Raw genomic sequence first — 18,934 nt, forward strand, 5'->3', positions numbered from 1 at the left:
AGGGAAACCATCCTCTGAAGGGGAAAAACTTGGGATACAAGAGTCCAGTGAAATGCTCAAGGCAATGCTCAAGTGTCTCTGGAGGCTCCAAGCTGGATTTCATCCTGGGTCTAGCAGTTCTGGGCAAGGGTCAGTCTCCCCTGGACACTGATCCACAAAATAATGTGTGACCAAAGGGTCAGCTCTCAGTCATTTGCGAGTAGGTTAACTGCTGGCTAAACAAACACTCGCATGGGGCCACGTGAGCTGGTCTGCGCTCACAAGCAGCACGGAAGCACTTGCACAATGCCTTGCTGTATGGAAGTACAGGCTCAGGTCTCACGATCAAGCTGTCTCACTTATCTCAATCCAAACGATACGTCCCTATAAGCTCACCCACCTGTCTTATCCCGGTTTTACTTTCTCTCAGTACCTACTTATCCAGGTAATTGAGCTGACTCTAACTATACTGGCTTCAATCCAAGCTTTTACTTACTAATGAGAGCCTGAGCATGGATGCTCCAACTCCAAATTTGTATTGCTCTTCTGAAAAAGGGGAGTCAGGGGACCTATAAGAGCTTTACTTACAAGCCCGATGCCTGCTGACAACTGCCCTCCAAGGACGGGTGAAATCCACAGCAGGATGTATATCATCAGCTGCTGGCAGCAGTTAGCCCCAAGGAGCCCAAGCCCATGACAGGAGCTCTTTGGGACCATGTTAGTCCAAATACTACCTCGCTCTAAGAGAAGAAGCCTTCTTCCCTAAGGACAGCTCTCACTTATGCCGTTCAGAATCTGGAATAGCTGCAGAAAAAAAGGTTTACTCCTGACTGACCATGATGTCACTAAGGGAATCGCTTCACCAAAATCTCTACGGGGAGCCGAGGACACAATAAGGAAGACACAAAGCTGCCGTGCCCATTTTTGCCACAAGCAGCACTACGGAGACTTTTGAAAGACTAAAAAAAACTAGTCAGCAAAGATAAGGAGCAGAAAGTACCACAGGCCTTGTTAAGGTTTACCAGAGCAGTTCTTGTTCATCCCTCAAGTTTTTGATCTGTTCTTCCAAAAATACTACTTTAGCCATCTGTTCTTCATATGTCTTTTCATCTGTACATAGATCTTCACGTTTCTGCTTGAGTTTGTTAATCTGTTCTCTTTCTTGTAGGAGTTCAGAGACCTGTAAGGTCAGAAAACACCGCGACTTTGATTTTCTTTGGTCTCACGCAAACCTTTTGAGCAGTATAAGGCAACCTGGGGACTCCATCAAGACATGGCTTGTGATTCTGTAGCTAAATTATTGTAGTTCTTCACCCTTGAAGATACACATGCAAGTCCTTTTTTCTGCAGGGGAAGTAGCTGCCTGTAAACTATCATCAAATCACATTTCTTTATTTGATTTCATCCATCTGTTGCCCATCTGTAGTTCTCAGGGCTTTATATCACGTGCCATATTTCTTTACAAAACTAGCAATTCTTGGAAAAACGGGAAGAGTATGAGGTATGTGTTCAGCTGTCTCACACAGAGAGCATCCTCCATCCAAGTCAACCCGAAACAACTTTCTATGCACAGCTGCTCTCCACTCTCAACATGACTTAATGCCTTAATGCCTGGCAACGGCAGATCCAAAACCCGAGACATGGAGAGAGGATGCCAAGAAAATAAAAGGGGCAAGAAAGGAAGGCATGAGGAGTGCATAAAGGACACAGGAACTCCCAGACTGGATTGGAACCAGAATCTGCCTAGCCTAACATCCCTGCTAGGCAGTGCTGAACCCAAATCCTTCAAAGAAAAATGCTATTAAGTCCACTAAATCCTAGCAATGACTTTGATTCCTAAAACTTTTTAATCAATAGCTCTTCCCGAGTGTATGCTAGCACTAATATTTCAATTGCAAGTCTTCTTATCTACACCAAGATAAATTTGTTTATATTTGAGCAATATACACTAGCAGTTTCTGTCTGCATCACACACCAGAACAACAGGCATTTCTTTACATTTCTCACCTCTAACTTTCTATCTAACAAAGCATTATCTTTTTGTAGCTTCTCATGGGATACATTAATGAGATTTCTGCTTGCTGACGTTCTTTGGAGGCTCAGGAAGTTATTATAATGGTTTGTAAACTCTGATTTTGAGTCAGGCAACCCCTGGTGAGGAAACAACAGGAGTTAGTGGATGTAATACTCCCATAACTACAAGCTCAGAAAAAGCTTTCTTCTCTCAAATGTCCAAAAACCTCTTAAAAACAAGAAGAGCGTTCCAAACAAATGCAAAGAGCTCTCTGCATAGCATCCGTTCATAGCACGTCATTAAAATTCACAAGGAAAAAAATACCATCCAATTTACTCGCCCATTCTATGTGTTGGACATCCTGACAAACACAACAATGAACAGCCTCAGATCTTGACTTCCAGGTGTGTATCACCCACGAGAACCCGATGATCTCATGCCAAGCTAACTTCCAGCACTCTGTTGGTAAATGATTTATAGAATCATAGAATCGTTTTGGTTGGAAAGGACCTTTAAGATCATTGAGTCCAACCAATATTTGTCCTAATACAGCTGCTCTGGCAAAAGGGAATGTACCCATTTGTGAAGTCAGGAATCCCACCAAACACATGTAAAGTCCTCTATTTTAAAGACTGTTACAGTCTAACGCAGGCCACTGGATTTCATCTCATGATACCTTTGATGGAAAAACAGTCCTCTCCTTAGGCAAAACCACCAGCCAGCTGGTGGCTGAATTACAACCAAATTTATAGGGATGTATGACTTGGATTAAAAGGTCTCTGGATTATAAGTAGACTGAATTATTGGGATGCAAAGGTTACAGAGAGTGACTCTTCCCGTTTTCCCCATTATCCCCCAAATCAGACAAATCCCTTCTCATGTGCATATTCACAGACTGACCTAGCCCCTTCCTAAACCGCTCTTCAGCACGGCTTGGTCTGCATCCCGAGCTTTCCCCATGTGAATTTGTTGCCTAACAGCACTGCAAAAGTCCTGTCCTCTAGATGCCACTGTTTCTCCAGTAAGACTCTTGTGCATGTGCAGTTGCGCCAACAGTTCAGGACTTTCATTGGTTTTTGCTTACGTTCAAGGAAGTGATACAACTCACAGCCGGTTTAAGGCCTCTCAGAGTGCTAAAAAATAGGTTTTGCAATAGATGTACACCTCCTCTTTGCCAGTCTCCCTCAGGTCCCCCTTGTCTGCCTGATCCAGGCCACAGATCTGCAGCTCTCCTAAACTTTTCCTCTATTTTCAGCCCCTATCCTGCCTATGCCTGTGCCGGCCCTTGTGCAATTTTGCTGGCATCACATGCTCTCTCTCCTCTATGGCTCAACTGGAAGACGAGAGCACCAGCAGCTCTCCCAGCTGAGATAAACCCACCAGAAGCCAACGTAGCAGTTAAATGGCTTCACACAAAGTGTATTAAGATCATTAGGGCATGTAACAAAACGCAGCACTGGGAGCCCAGCAAGCTGTTCATGTAGACTTCTGTGACTCTTGGGTGTTCTGGCTTCTTATCACCCCATATTCTGGTTAAGAAAGATACTATTAACATTAAAGAGGACCCACGTTAAACAGATTCAGAATTGGCCAGTTGATTGACCTCAGAAAAGCAGTCATTGCTAACGGGTAACCGTGATGTTGCTCTGTGGGGAGGTCTTGGCTCAAATTTACAAGTACCCTGCCATGTTGTGACATGGAGAGATGAAGGCTCATGATCATGAGCCTTATGGTCACAAATAACTCTGCAATAAATACCTAAGTTTGAAAACTTCCACTCTGCCCTCTAGAGAAAGGGGCTTTGGCTACAAACTTTGAATTACTGGGGGTTTTTATTAGACTCACTGAAAGGAAAAATAAATTACAGAGTTAGTTTCATTAAAGCAGATGGCTTTAAAACCATCTACCAAAGAAGCTTTGAAACTGGCTGGACTAGAGAAATGCATCAAGAGAAGTCAAGGAACACACTTGGGGAGCAACTGGGGATGTTTTATGGAGTCACAAAAGGCAACTGCCTCCTTCAGGGAATCCCACTGTAGGAGCTCTATGTACCTGGCTGCCCAATACCTTCTCCTCAGCCTTCAGATCTTCTCGTAACAGTTCAAGCTCAGGTGCAAGTAGCTTTCTCCATTCTCTCTGCTCTCCCAGCTGACTTCCTAACTTCTCCACTGTTTCCTGACAGCTTTCCAGCATCTGGAAGAAGCAAAATTAAGAGTCAATTCTACAGCATCATTTATTCTAGCAAAAGAGAAACAAATTGCAGAAAATGTGTCTTCTAGAAAACAAGGACAGGAAAAACAGTTCTCAAAAGTTGCCAGCAGGATTCCTGCACCTCATACCCAGGGATGGCAGGACATCTCTGAAGGCCTGAACCCTCCACCTGACCCAAGATACCTTGGGAAGGTCCTTTCCCACATGTAATAAGCTCTGTCTGGCTTATACATCTGGCAGATCCAATTGGCTGGCTGGCAAGTAACAAATCAACAGCAAAGCCAGCCCAAAACCATCTGGGAAACAGTGTTGTAAATGTACCTACACGCTACCTAGGTTTCACTAAACCCTAAACAAGAGTCAAGCACCTTTATACGTGTAAACCCTTCACTCTCACCAGGGAGTCAACAAACTCCTCAGCTTGCAGTGCTGAAGGCAAGACAATCTCATAAGAGAGATGAGTTCTCATGGAGATCATATTGGCATGTTAGCTGCTTTCCCCTAAAGACATCCATCTGTCCTGCATGAGCTGATGGGCTACAAATTCTCAGAAGATGGTGACAAAGAGCATTCACAGGAGATGCTCATTTAATAAGTTTCTAAACAGAACATTTTCTTTCCCAAGGAAAACCTCTTACCTCTTGCATCTCTTGTGCTCCAGACGACGCCTGCTCTTCCCCACTCATCTCAGTTGTATTCTTCTCTACTTCGAGTAACTCTGTTTCTAAACTTGCGATCTTAACATAGACAAACTACAAGTTAAAACCAAACCAGTACTCACAACTGGTACTAAAGGCACAACTACTAGTAAAGTGCTTCTTGTGCCGCTATTACAGAACAAGCCTCGTGTTTGGAAACAAGGAGTAGGAGGGGACGTGAACAGCCACCAGCATGGGCTAGCTCCAGCTCACATCTTTCATCCTGCTGCTTCAAAGGGTAAAAGAGCTGTCCAAGGCCAAGTCAGAAAATGAAAGAACCCTGTTCCACAAAAAGCAGAGAAATGACCAAGACGTGTGGTTAAAATTCAAGGTCTCTACAGCTTGTGGGCTTTCTGTGTGCTGCTCTCTCAACATGGAAGACTGCACGAGACCTTGATTTATATCGTGGGCCATCCTCCTTTCCCATGCTGTTGCAGTGCCCACTCCCCTGCAGCTGATCTCATCCAAGCAGATGTAGGACCTGGTCCACCAGGACTTGTCCTGGTCCCTCCACCGCCCAAAGGAGGTTGTAACTGCCTCCTGCACGGCTCCGAGGACTCTTGAGCCAGCAAAACGCTGACCTCTGTGCTTGTCCTGGCAGGCAAGAGTTGTCTGGACAAGCGCTCACTCCGCATTTGCACCACCCCCACCGAGGAGTCTACCCTTGTGGAGGATCTCGTGGGAATGATTATTAGTCCTGCAGTTTTAAAGGGCTTAAAGGACCTAGGAGCAGGCCAGCTTCTCCTCCCAATTACAGTTCCTGCAGACCCTTTTGCAAAATCCAAGTCTTGGCACTCACAGCCACTCTGCTCCGCTGCCAGCCAGCACGGCATTCAGCAGCCTTTCCCTCCAGCTCCTTACGCTCAGAAGAAAGTTTGTGCTGGTTTTCTTATTTCAAAACCACCAAGGTGGCTTCCCCTCTGCCCGAGCTGGGCTTTCACTGCATGAGGCGGCAGAGCAAGTGGGGACACTCGAAGGAGATGAAGTCCAGCTGCAGATGAAGTCCAGCTTCACCCGTACCCAGCATACCCCGTACCCACACAAGCAACTTCCATCGCCCCGCTCGTACAGCTGAGTGCATGGTGAAGCAGATCAGATGCCTTATGCCTTTCTCACCCTCCTTTCTTTGCACTTATTTGGAGATTATTTTCACTCCTTTCCAAACGGGAAGCCAAAGCCCAAGAAGTGCCAAGTCTCTGCCAATCCCAGGCCATTTAAAGCGGTTAAAAGCAGCACGTCAAAGCCCAGGAGCTTTGCTTTCGCTGACAGGCTTCGGGCACAAGAAGCTCCCAGCAGGGAACTCTCTCTCATAGAGGAAAGCTGCTGTGATACTGTTTTTTGAGACAGTTGATGTTGCCCAACCTAGGCGTTAAAAGCAAACTGGTGGGGTGAAACACCCCCAGCCTCTTACAGAAAAGCTAGAGGGCATGACTAGATGATCATTTGGAGTTCAACAAGACTTTGGAGCTCTTGAAGGGATCTCAAAAGCAAAACACACCTACCCTCCCCACCTCCCAGCCAACCTTTGGTCATGAAGTTGATACCCAGCTATGCATTTCCATCATTTTGCTTATTCTTCCTCCAAGCTGCCAACTTTTAAGCATTTAAGTTGCACACATAAGACCCGTGCCAACGGCAGAACAATACTCACACTGTATCCTGGTGCCCGCGTTCTGAGTCAGTGGCCTAATCAGCCAAGATTTTTGTAGGCGTGCCAAACCAGAAAACACTTCCAAGTCCTTCTCACATGGGGCAGGCTGGCAAACACCCAGCAGTGCTGCTTTGTCCAGGCTCCAGTGCACCTGCCTTCGTGCAGTCCTTCCCTCATTACCTCCAAGGCACCCAAAAGCCCCTTGGAGATGAAGGGTGCAGCTCTGCAGCCCTCCATGGGAGCAGATGCTGCATCTAACCAAGAGTTAACCCACCTCCTCTTCCATCCCGCAATCTGCCCGTCTCTCCTCCACTGCCCTGCATGCCTCAATCCTGTCTCTTTTTCAGCTGTAGCCGCTGCCAAGCTCATGCCAGCCGAAATGCCTTGCATCTCCTCGGCTACTCGGTGCTCCCTGCTGCGTTCACCCTGCGTCCCCCAAAGCAGCGTTCCCAGGGATCTGTTTAACAACGCACTGAGAGAAGAAGGGGTTTCTCCAAACTGGAAACGCATCTTGTTTGATTTGTGAAGGGTTGTTTTTATTCTGCTTCAGTGAGAAAGAGGGAAACGTTTTAGTGTGTGTGCTGAACAAACCCTGATTTAAACAAAAGCACAGTCATGGTGAACAGACCGTTTGCCATTCCCGTCAGAGAGCCTGCCCTTGGCTCCTCAGCTACACACCTAGAAACATGATGTCTGCTGGCATCCTTCATTAAGAGATCTGAACATGCCTTCAGTCTGCATTTAGGGACTTTTCCCTCACAGCCAGAGGCTACTGACAACTAATTCATCTTTTCTTCCTTGAAACTATTCATCTTGCAGACGTGTGGCTACTTCAGCAGCCACAGGGGATATGCCTTCACACTAGTACTATCTCCTACACCATGTTTTAACACAACAGCAACTGTATGGACATGTCCAAGCACCCTCACTCCTGACTGAAAACCTCGGTGTGCCCTTCCTTCTCACCTCAGAAACCAAAGGTCCTCGACCGACTGGTCCTGCTGCCTGGCAATCCAGGAGCATGACCACTGCAGAGAGCATCTCTTAACCACAGACGGAGGGGAGAGGGCACCTCAGCCCAAGGAAGGAAGAGCTTTTGGCCAAGCAGCAGGGCTTCAGCCAAAGGAAAAGACCTCTTCCGCTAGCCTTTTTGGGGAGAAGCCCACCTACCCATCCAGCAAGACCAACTTCCAGCTTCCTCTGTTATAAATTCTTCAGCTGCCCTCTCTTGTAAGGCATCACACACCCTGGTAGTGATGCTGCACAAATGCTGCAAGCGGTATTTTCCCTGGGGGCAAGCAGTCACAAACCAGTCCGTAAGCGCAGATGCACCTCACGGATCTACCTGAAGTTAAGCTTCAGCAATAACTTAATCCTTGCTCAAAATGCAGACAGAGATGGCTCTGCAGGTGTTGCAAGGAGACCTCTAATATTGCCACGGTTCTGGTAAACCAGATAGTCAACATAGTGCTTGCTCACCTCCACAATTCCCCCGAGGTTCCCTGTCACATATAAATGAGTGGAAACAACAAAGACTTTCTATCAACCTCCTAAAGTCAAAGGATGATCTTAGTGGACTCGTCCTATTAACAGGAAAAGATCCAGATTGCCCTGGGATGAGGGTGCCCAAAATCAAGTAGGACATGGGTTAAGAAGAGACCAGTGAGGTCACATCTCGATCAAGATTGAGCAGAGCTTCTCCAGATGGATCAGCTATCACAGCTCTTCAAAAAGACGTGTCCAGCCAGGCCTGCCATTCAACAGCAGATGCTGCACCAAGAGATAGCAGGTGATGAGAGAAACTCTCTGTCCCCTCAAATGCGGTATTCTCAGCAGGGATGTTCCCAGGCAGGGCAGATCCTGGCCCCCCACACCCAGAAGTGCCTCAGTATTTGCCACACGAGCTGACAGGTCACCAAGACTCAGTGCTTGGGGAAAAGCCAAAAGTGCCATCTTTTGTCACCAGCATGATTAACTGGTGACCTTTCCTGGGATCAAGGAACATCAGTCTTCCACACTGACCATTTTCATCTGTTGGACAGGTCTGGAGAGGGGTTAGTGATTCAAGTCAAAGCCTGGACTTGTGCCATGGGTGCCAGGTTAAGGGACAACTCATGGGCTTCAGAAAAAACTCTTGCCTCTCTTCTGAGCCTCAAAAGGACTTGGGGCTTCCTGGAACTTGCTCTTCAGCAGGAACTGCAGGCAGAAGAGACAACCACCCAACACGGAAAAGCAGTTCCTGCAGGAGACCAACGCTGAAGTCCGTCAGGAGCACTGATGCCATCTAGAACAGTCTCTCAGGGGAAATCAGAGCTTCTAAGCTACAAAAGTTTCAGAAGAAATAGCTCCAGAGAAAAAGATGCAACTTGAATTTCAAACAAAAAGGCTTTGCTTCAGCTCAGCCAAGAAACTGCAGGGTGCACAACCCACATGTACAGAAAGGCTGTACAGGAAGGGAGTGTTGCCTGATCTCACTCCTGTGGACGCAGGAGGTACGTTAGCTAGTTAACTCTGCTTGTCCAAGCACCAAGGAGGGGGGATAGGAGCTGGAAACGAAAATGCTGCTGTGACACTGGAGGAATCTGCACCTCCAAGCAAGCGTCATTTACTCACTGATGGAATTTTTTTCCTTCTTTTCCCCTTTTTCTGAAACCGGCAGGTTTTGCTAGTTGCACTTCTTGTCAAACTAAACAAAGCAGCATGCAGGTTTAGGTCAAACATCATTTTATTTTACCAATCAATACGCAGAGAGAAAAGCAGCTAGAATTAAACAAAACCAAACGGTATTTCTTCCATTTCTTACTTACTTTCCGGTGAAGTCCCTCCACCTCGCTCTCAAACTGTTCCTTCTCCTGCTTGGTTTGGATCTGTGTCTCTCCCAGAATTGATTCCAGCTCTTCCTTGCATTCTACCAAATCCTCTTGCTCCTGCTCCAGTTTTTGCAGCTTGTGAAGGAGCTGTGAATTCCTGCCCTCGATGTTTTCAATCACCTCTCGGCACCTACGCACCAAAGACCAACATCACCAAGGCTAGCACTGCTATGTAAAGACATTGACACACATCCAAATTGCTTATCACGGGGAGGAAGAGACAATGTGTTTTTCACCATAGAATATTTCTGTCCTGCTAATTTCAAGCCTCGCATCCAGCACGACCTGTGCCTGCTCTTATTTACATGGCGATGCATGGGAATTACTGGTGACAGGCTCTACACAAGTCATGCTGAAGGTCTGCGGAGAAAACCGGTCAGGCACGAGGATGCTAACAGCAGAGAGGCAATGGCAAATTCAGCTGCTTGAGGTGGAGGAACAGACTTTAGCATTTGAAGGGGGGAAAAGAAAAAGTGACAGAGGGATGGGCTCAGACCCCCCTTTCTCCTTGAACCTGCCAGAAGAGGCTCAGCAGCAGCTTCCTGAGCAGTCCACAGGACAATGAAGCTTTGACTTCCCTTAAAAATCCCAGTTTATATTTATAAGTCTGAAAGCCAAGTGTTTTGGTACACCCCGGACAGCAACCAAATCCAGAGGAAATCTTCCTAGCAACAAAACAATTTTGAAAACACCACTTTCGTCTGCAGAGAGCCACAAAAGCCCAAACCTGTTCTTTTAGGAAAGCAACAAACTGAAGGAAGTGCCGGAAAACAGCCCATGTTCTTGATACCAAAGGCTACAGACCCACTCAGGACTGCATTACCTCCAAACTTTCTGCTTTGGGAGCAGAGGAACAAAGCCGGTACCCAAGAGTATTCTAAATAACCCAATACTTAAATGCACTCTGCAAGACAGAATACCAGCAACCAGAGCGCCAGATAACCACCGTGAAAATGCAACAGGTGAAGGAGGATTTCTACGTTGCTCACCTTTTATGAAGTGTTTCACTACTCTGATATCTGTCATCTTGATCTGAGCCAGCTTTGCCTGAAACGTGGTCTCCTTCAACCCTCCCCTCATCCTTTGTGCCCTGTGACTGAAGAGAAAACAAAAAATTGGCACATAATGAAGGCTGAAATCTTAGCACGATGCGATTCCAAAGCTACCTGAGTCTCTCATAAATACACAAGAGAACCAGAAAACATGAGCTATATCTGCTACTCTATCTGCATTAGATAATCCACCAGCCATAGGAGAAACACCTACCCCCTGCCCAGGACCCATAACAATTATGAAGGCACTAGTGGGTATTAGCTTATGCCAACAGACATGCTCTACACATTAGTGTATTCGTCATGCCCAGCATAAATCCTACGTCGCACCTGCACAGGATGCACTCACGCATACGTACAAAGGAAACCACAAGCATTTCTGCACTACAAGCCCTGCCTCTTCATTTATGGCATGGGGCTGAAACGCAGAGGGAGGCCCGTTCGCTCAGTTTGCTTCCTAGAATGGCAACCAAAAAGCCATTGAAAATACCTGCAGCAAGCACGCTACGACTTCTTCGGTCTCGGCTGGCGCAGGCAATGGAGGTCCTTGCTTCTCGCTCTTCTGAGACTCGCAGATCTCCTCTTTGAGCTGTTCAACCTTCAAAAGGAAAACGCTTTTATTTTTGGTGAATGGTCATCTTGCTGTCTTAGACAATCAAGATTCCCCTTAAATTTGCTGTAGATAAACTGCAGATTTATTAATATGAACCCCTCAGCTTGAGGGAGCGGTTGAGAACATGTGGCTGCTCCAACTGGGCGGCCTCGGACCATTTTGAGAGGTAAAGGGCAGTAAAAGGGGGAATGCCGCGCTGCGTTAAAGGGTAAGCGATTTTTCTTCATTTATTTCAATTACTGATCACACACACGTTGTACATTCCCTTTCACTGAACGGGACTGAGTGCAGAGGGGTAGACAGATGACAGCCACTATTTCTGAGGACACCTTTCAGTCTTTGCTGTTATCGATAGGATCAATATAACATTATTATTGTTAGCAGGTAACTGTGCACACCGCACAGTCACTTACCCACTCGCACACTCACTCTTGGCTACCACTTGGAGCAATAGTTGGGAGGCCAACCCCAGCCCTTTGCTCGGAAGCGCAGGGTCACACCGCGGTGGCTTCTGGACGGGTGTTCATGAAGCCCTGCAGCCAGTGCTCACCTTCATCAGGTGCAGACATAATCCTGTACTCTTCAAGGGTGCCCGACAGCACACATGGATGCCATCGGAGCCTCACGCAGTCGATGCCAGGGACCTCGCACGGGTTCAGCAGACCACTGGTGTCCCAGGTTTACCATTTTTGGCAGATTTAACAGCGCTGCTAGTCCCTGGAGCTATCAGCCCCTGCAAAGCTTTCACACACCACCTTCTCAGCATGCACTTTTCCTTTCTTCAGCCTCCATCCACACCCACAGGCACCTGCAGAGCCCACTCACACGGACCCACTCACACCACACAGACACTGGATCCTGCACAGTCAAGGCTCAATACTCTGCCTTGTCCTTGGCAGGGACGAGGTCAGTGTCCCACAGGCCACCAAACCAGAGCCAACTGGCCAGCCTGCTCCTCACCCTGCATCCATAACTAACAGGCAGAAAAAAAAAAGACTTCAGGATGTAGAACTCCTGTGGCTCGTAGTAAAGTACTCCTTCAGCTTGTACAATGAAAAATCGGGGGGTTCTAACTTTTATTCCAACAGTTAAACCTCATTCCTAAGGAATAAAGGCAACTTGCTTTTAGCTTAACAACATGGTTGATTGGAAGTGATCTCAGTCTGGCTACATGTGTTTTCTGTACAGAGAAGACAATACCTTACATGTATCTGTATATTTTTTGTGTATATGTATTTCTTTTTTAATATATATTAAAAAAAATATACATACACACAGAGACATATGTATACATAGCGACTGAAAGAAGCAATGTCCTAAAGCAAAGAAAATGTTATTTGGAATAAAAAAAAAAGGTAAACTGAGGAATATGAACTAAACAGTATTTTTTTTCAGACCCAGAAACAGACTGTCCTCTAAATACAAGGTTTGAGATTACACAGAATCACAGAATCACAGAATGTCATGGACTGGAAGGGACCTCGAAAGATCATCCAGTCCAATCCCCCTGCCGGAGCAGGATTGCCTAGACCATATCACACAGGAACGCGTCCAGGCGGGTTTTGAATGTCTCCAGAGAAGGAGACTCCACACCCTCTCTGGGCAGCCTGTGCCAGTGTTCAGTTACCCTCACTGTAAAGAAGTTTTTCCTCATATTTATGTGGAACCTCCTGTGTTCCAGCTTGCACCCGTTGCCCCTTGTCCTGTCAAGGGAAGTCACTGAGAAGAGCCTGGCTCCATCCTCATGACACTTGCCCTTTACATATTTATAAACATTAATGAGGTCACCCCTCAGTCTCCTCCAAGCTAAAGAGACCCAGTTCCCTCAGCCTCTCCTCATAAGGGAGATGTTCCACTCCCTTAATCATCTTCGTGGCTCTGCGCTGGACTCTCTCTAGCAGTTCCCTGTCCTTCTTGAACTGAGGGGCCCAGAACTGGACACAATATTCCAGATGCAGCCTCACCAGGGCAGAGTAGAGGGGGAGCACAACCTCTCTTGCCCTACTAACCACACCCCTTCTCATACACCCCAGGATGCCATTGGCCTTCTTGGCCACGAGGGCACATTGCTGGCTCATGGTCATCCTGTTGTCCACTAGGACCCCCAGGTCCCTTTCCCCTACGCTGCTCTCCAACAGGTCTGTCCCCAGCTTGTACTCATACACGGGGTTGTTCTTGCCCAGGTGCAGGACTCTACACTTGCCGTTGTTATAGTTCATTACATTTCTCCCCGCCCAGCTCTCCATATCCATACAGATATGCTTAGACACTATGCTAAGGAAGAACCAGCAACTTCTTTAAACGCAAGGAACAGAACCACATACTAAAATTTTTAAATCCTCAAATGTGAATAAATTACATCCAAGAAAGTAAGTCACATTATTGTAAAGAAATATGCATGCTATTCTCAGAGATACCTATATTAATTTAAAAATACTCATTTTAATCCAAGATACCTGCAAGACAGCTGCTGAGCTATCTGTGCTGGGATGGCATAAGTAATTATAGGCTGCTGGCAACTAATTGTAGCCTGCTGAAGGACTGATATGAAGAACTTAAGAGTTAAGAACAGAAACAGAATTTGTGCCAAATAACACGTTTTAATGGGAAACAGACTGTTACATTCATTCACTACTGGCAATCTCAGTGAGGAACTATCTTGTTGATAAAGATTACTGCATTTAGAGAATCCTAAATTTATCATGTCAAGCATTTGACTAATAGTAATCTAATACTAAGTAATTCACTTAGGAAAGCCCACACAAAATGAAAAGGAGTAAGTTTATCTTCTACTGAGCAAGTCAATGTAGTCACATTAAAAAGCCAAAGAGGCTGAGAGGTATCAAAACATGAGCAAAAATTTAAATTGTTTTGAAAACAGCTAGTATTGGGTTTTAGACTAAACTTACTAAATAACACTCCCCAAGAAAAGGTAGAAATGTTGCGTATTCTGTTAACCCACTTGATTTTGTGCAAACATTGGCTAGTAACAGAAAGTATCAAGCTGATCCTGTACGCTGGGCACAGGAAAACATGTATTTCAGGGCCCTACGCTGCAAGCCCTAAAGCACATACTCAGTTTGAGCATGCACAGCCCCCTCTGTGTTCAGTGAAGCATCAAACCCTTCCTGCACTGAAGGATGCTACGCAGGGTGAATTTTTTCAGGGCTGCAGTAACAGCAGCTGCTTTAAAACACGCTTTGGATATTTATTCTGCCCATTTCCCAAATTTTGTTACTCCATGAGCCATGAAACAGCAGAACCGCAGCTCTGGAAAGACTCGCTATAGCACAGAGAGGGGAAAGAGAGAGGCAGGGCAGGTCAAGGAGTAGGGCTGAGTGTCAGGAGCCAGCCCAGGACTGTCACAGAATCACAGACTGGTTGGGGTTGGAAGGCACCTCTGGAGATCATCCAGTCCAACCTCCTGCCAAAGCAGGGTCACCCACAGCACATTGCACAGGGTCGTGTCCAGGTGGGTTTTGAATATCTCCAGAGAAGGAGACTCCCCACCCTCCCTGGGCAGCCTGTGCCCGGGCTCTGGCACCCTCACAGGAAAGAAGTTTTTCCTCATATTCAGATGGAACTTCCCATGGTTCAGTTTGTGCCCGTTGACCCTTATCCTGTCATTGGGCACCACTGAGAAGGGTCTGGCCCCATCCTCTTGACATCCGCCCCGAAGGTATTTGTGAGCATTGATAAGATCCCCCCTCGCTCTTCTCCGAGCTGAACAGCCCCAGCTCCCTCAGCCTCTCCTCGTAGGAGAGATGCTCCAGCCCTCTGACCATCTCCGTACCCCTCCGCTGGACTCTCTCCAGTAGTTCCTTGTCTTTCTTGAACTGGGGGGCCCAGAACTGCACACAGTTACTCCAGGTGTGGCCTCACCAGGGCAGTGTAGAGGGGGAGGATAACCTCCCTTGACCTGCTGGCCACAGTCTTCCTCACGCACTCCAGGACACCATTGGCCTTCCTGGCCCCAAGGGCACATTGTTGGCTCATGGGAAACTTGGTGTCCACCAGAACTCCCAGGTCCTTCTCCGCAGAGCTGCTTTCCAGCAGGTCAACCCCCAACTTGTACTGGTGCATGGGGTTATTCCTCCCAAGGTGCCGGACCCTACGCTTGCCTGTCGGCCATGCAGAGGCTCGTTGGTGCCACAGCAGACCACGAGATCCAGCAGCAGGAGATGGATACTCACCCAATCAATTAATGCTTTTCTTTCCAAGTCGCGCGTTTGGACCCGTGCTCGCAGTGCCAGAATTTCCTTATCCAGTCTGCTGTTGTGCTCCATGGCCTTCTGCAGCTCAGTCCTGTCTGTTCAGAACAGAAAAAAAAAAATGGTCACCAACACCAGTTTGGACCTTGACCTCCACCAAGTTGTGAGTGGGGCTATCACATGAATAAGGTTTCTGAAATTGCATTGCCCTTAGGCACAGGTGTATGTGTGCAACAGCACAGAGGGGAATTCCCCAGATATCTGGGAACACGTTCTCTTACTCACATAGTAAAGGTCCATGTTTCTGGAGATGCCGGTTCAACAGCAGTGCTACGTTTATTACAGGAGCACGGCAGTCTCTCTGTAGTTATTCCAGAGACTCAGTTTACCTCTAGATCATGGAAAATGCCTCACCTCAGCTATTTAAGTATGGCTTTCACAAACAGCTAGGGTAAGGTTTGAAAAACCCAAACAGTCATATTTCTTATTTACATCCTAAAATGCCTAATTTGCTGCAGGCAGAAACACAACCACAGTGTTAACACATCAACGTTGTGCTAGCATTGATATTTAGGTAACGGCCAGTGCAGTAAAAATTACGGTTGTACACCAACCCTTCACGCCTGAATCAATAAACATAGGCAACCATCACACCGATTAATGCAGACTATCTAGCACTTCAAGTGCAAGAAATAGGAAAAGATGTTTGTATTGGGAGCACACTGACAGAAATGTGTCCATGTATACGCTGGTATCCTAATCCTAAGTAAAACTAGTGAGAAGACAGTTTTCCTTACAGAAAAGTTGAACAAAGATTTTTCCCTTTACAGCTTAACGCCGAGCACAGGAAATTTCAGCTTAAATTTGACTTTGATTCAGGCAAAAATAAAAACACACCTTCTTTCTTGGTTTCCATCTGGCAAAAAAAAAAACCACAATCCCAAACCCCCCTTTCAAACAGGGACGTTGATACTGGATTTTCAGTTTTGTAATTTAAAATAAAAGGCAAGGAACACCTTCTACGAAAGTGTCTATCTCACCGAAAAGCCCCTTTACCACTACAGAAAGCCTTGATAAAATTCTGGATCTTCTCTGCTTGTAATTAGCATAACTTACCACTCTCTCTCCACTCGTTCACCCCTTCCTCCTGGCTTTCAGGCACTTGCAGGGCTGACCACGAGGTCGATTCTACAAGGATCAGAAAGAGACAGTTTTCCTCTGACAGTCCATTTGTATGCTCCTGAACACAAAACTCAACAACATTTTTAATGCACTTTGTTAAACACAGAGTTGAAGGAAAACTAAAGAAAAAAATTAAAGCAGCAGACAGCTAGGCACACAATTAAAATCTCTAACCACCATCACCAAAGACCCAATAACTGGGCTACAAACTGGCCAGGAGCAATCTTGTTGAACCAAAAATACACTGTTTAAGTGGAGTTCTACTAAAGATCAGAGATTTCATTTTAGGTTTTGATTAGAAAATCAATTTATTTATAGAACATTGGCTCTGAAGCTCGTCAGGAGGAGAAGGCATGCAGATATACATCATCAGGGAAGTCACTAAGATGTTGTAACACTAATTTTGCACACTAATGCTCACAGCATAATAAACCACACAGACATAACAAGCATTAAACCCTTACTCACAGTTTGGAAAGCCTTATGTTCATTTGATACGTAAGAAGATTATAAACCACCGATTTCCCCATGCAGGCTACTGAGAGGAGTCGCACGCTGCAGCCCGTCCGTGATCTGGAGAAGCAGTACTGTTCGGAGGCTGCAACACCCGCTCGCTCCATCCCCAGGGACGCGTGTGTAGCAATCGATACACAAAGCAGACACCGGCAGAGAGCTCATTCCCCTGCCTTTGATTAAAAGGCTGTAAACAATGGGTTTGGGGGCTGGCGAGAAGGTTTAGCTAGGTCTGAGTGTGGAGCGTGAGCCACAAGGTCAGCATCAGGACCTGCGATTCAGACATAAACCCTACCCAGGTGGTACCAGTCTCCTTAAGGGAGTCAGTCTCTGCAAGGGCACATGGGGCAGGAACGTGTTATCTCATCACGTTTTCCTGTTCTCCATAGAAAATCTGCATCACAGAATTTGGGACAATGTAAGTAACCCAGAGAAAAAGCATCCAGAAACCAGTGCTTTGCTCAGGAAATCTCCTCTACGAGGTACCAGTGAAGCATCTGGCTTTAGGGACCACTCCAATAGGACCTTTATCAAGTAGTTTGATTTCCCCCTAGAAAACTCTTTATTTTTACAATCAGTATTTTTAAAAAAATGTAATACTTAAGGGCTGGTCAACAACAGTTATTTCAATAAGGAGGTTAAGCAAATATTAGCAGTGATAAGAATCTGATCAGTCACTTCAAGACTGCTGAGAAGCTCCAGTTATGAGCACTTACTAACGGCTCCTAAGGAGGCAGCATCCCAAACACAGCACCTGAAGAACCTAGAGATGAGTGGTCCAGCTGTGCTACCACTGTGTATATCGTATTTTAGCTACTCTGTTTCTGGACCAAGCTGTCATTTCCTCTCCATCCCCTCCTTGGGCATGAATTTCTCCCTGTATACGAGCCTGGGAGAGGAAGTCAGTCACGGCACTGCTGCTGTAATCACGGGTCACAGAACCCCATGTCTCAGCTTTCCCCACTCAGTATTAATTGATTTGTGACTGTTAATGACTGCATTCAGACCTCCTAGGTACCAGGCATCAGTATCTGACACCGATTTTTCCCCACGACAAGCAGAGAGGACACAGGACAGCCTGCCTGCAGCTCCTCTGGCTGACAAGTCCAAGGCTTACACTAAGCAGGGGTGGGCTAAGTGCAGGCCAGTAATTAGCAGTGGCCACAAAAGAAGTGCTTCCCTGTTTCACTCTGCTCCTTTCTTTGTGCATCCAGCTCACCTGTCAGCCTCCGGATCTCTTCCTGGGCCATCAGCAGCCTCTGTGCGGCCTCATCCAGACCTCGTTCAGCTCTTGCTTGTTCCCTCTCCAGCTCCTCCCTGTAGGACTGAAACACAAGGGCTAATGCTCCAACAGAAATGAGATAATCCTCACGGTGCTGTGACCAAGGCAGGTCCCCCCTCTGCACTACTCCTGACCTGCCAGAACAGGGGTGGCAACACAAACAGAAAGCAGGTGAGCTCAGGGAAGCCAATGCAGGGGCCGGAGACAGACACGCAGTGGATAACCCTCTTCACCACGGACACATGCAAAAACACAGGTGTTGAACAGCGTCGTGTGGCTGTTTCCCTACACAAGGCTCTGTTTTTCCCTCCTGGAGACAACATCGTTAATTATGATGCATTTTCAAACACGTCATATAAGAGGTTTTGCAAGCAGAGGGCTCCACCACACCCCATGAGAGTTTGCTGGAAGGACAAGTCAATTCTGCATGTTTGTGGTCCCATGGTCCTTGTGAGAGCCAGCCCCAGGCCAGCCTGGCACCACCAACCTCCTCTTGCAGTCTGCACTTGCTCCTAGAGTGCAGGAGCCAGAGGCTGCTCCCACTGACCTGTGATTCTGCAGAAAAGTCATTTCAGCTGATACAACAAGAGCTATTTCTCACTCCCTTGCCTTTGCTCCACTCATCTCCCATGACATTTCTTTGTGGCTACCATTATAG

At 46.7% G+C, this 18,934-nt stretch overlaps 1 protein-coding gene across 1 annotated transcript in view; it reads right to left on the bottom strand.

The window, feature by feature from the left end:
- The window catches only part of LOC137671477 (coiled-coil domain-containing protein 30-like), a 39,900-nt gene that overhangs the window by 8,719 nt on the left and 12,247 nt on the right, over window positions 1-18,934 (bottom strand). The window contains exons 6-14 of the mRNA XM_068415076.1: window positions 18,214-18,319; window positions 16,416-16,487; window positions 15,282-15,397; window positions 10,966-11,073; window positions 10,413-10,519; window positions 9,361-9,553; window positions 4,843-4,941; window positions 4,046-4,186; window positions 1,002-1,159 (exon numbers count right to left, since the gene is read on the bottom strand). Coding sequence (XP_068271177.1) covers window positions 1,002-1,159; window positions 4,046-4,186; window positions 4,843-4,941; window positions 9,361-9,553; window positions 10,413-10,519; window positions 10,966-11,073; window positions 15,282-15,397; window positions 16,416-16,487; window positions 18,214-18,319 — 1,100 coding nt within the window. The remainder of the gene's footprint in view (window positions 1-1,001; window positions 1,160-4,045; window positions 4,187-4,842; window positions 4,942-9,360; window positions 9,554-10,412; window positions 10,520-10,965; window positions 11,074-15,281; window positions 15,398-16,415; window positions 16,488-18,213; window positions 18,320-18,934) is intronic.

The sequence above is a fragment of the Nyctibius grandis genome, chromosome 17 (genome assembly GCF_013368605.1).
Source record: "Nyctibius grandis isolate bNycGra1 chromosome 17, bNycGra1.pri, whole genome shotgun sequence".
NCBI classification, from domain to species: Eukaryota; Metazoa; Chordata; class Aves; order Nyctibiiformes; family Nyctibiidae; genus Nyctibius; species Nyctibius grandis.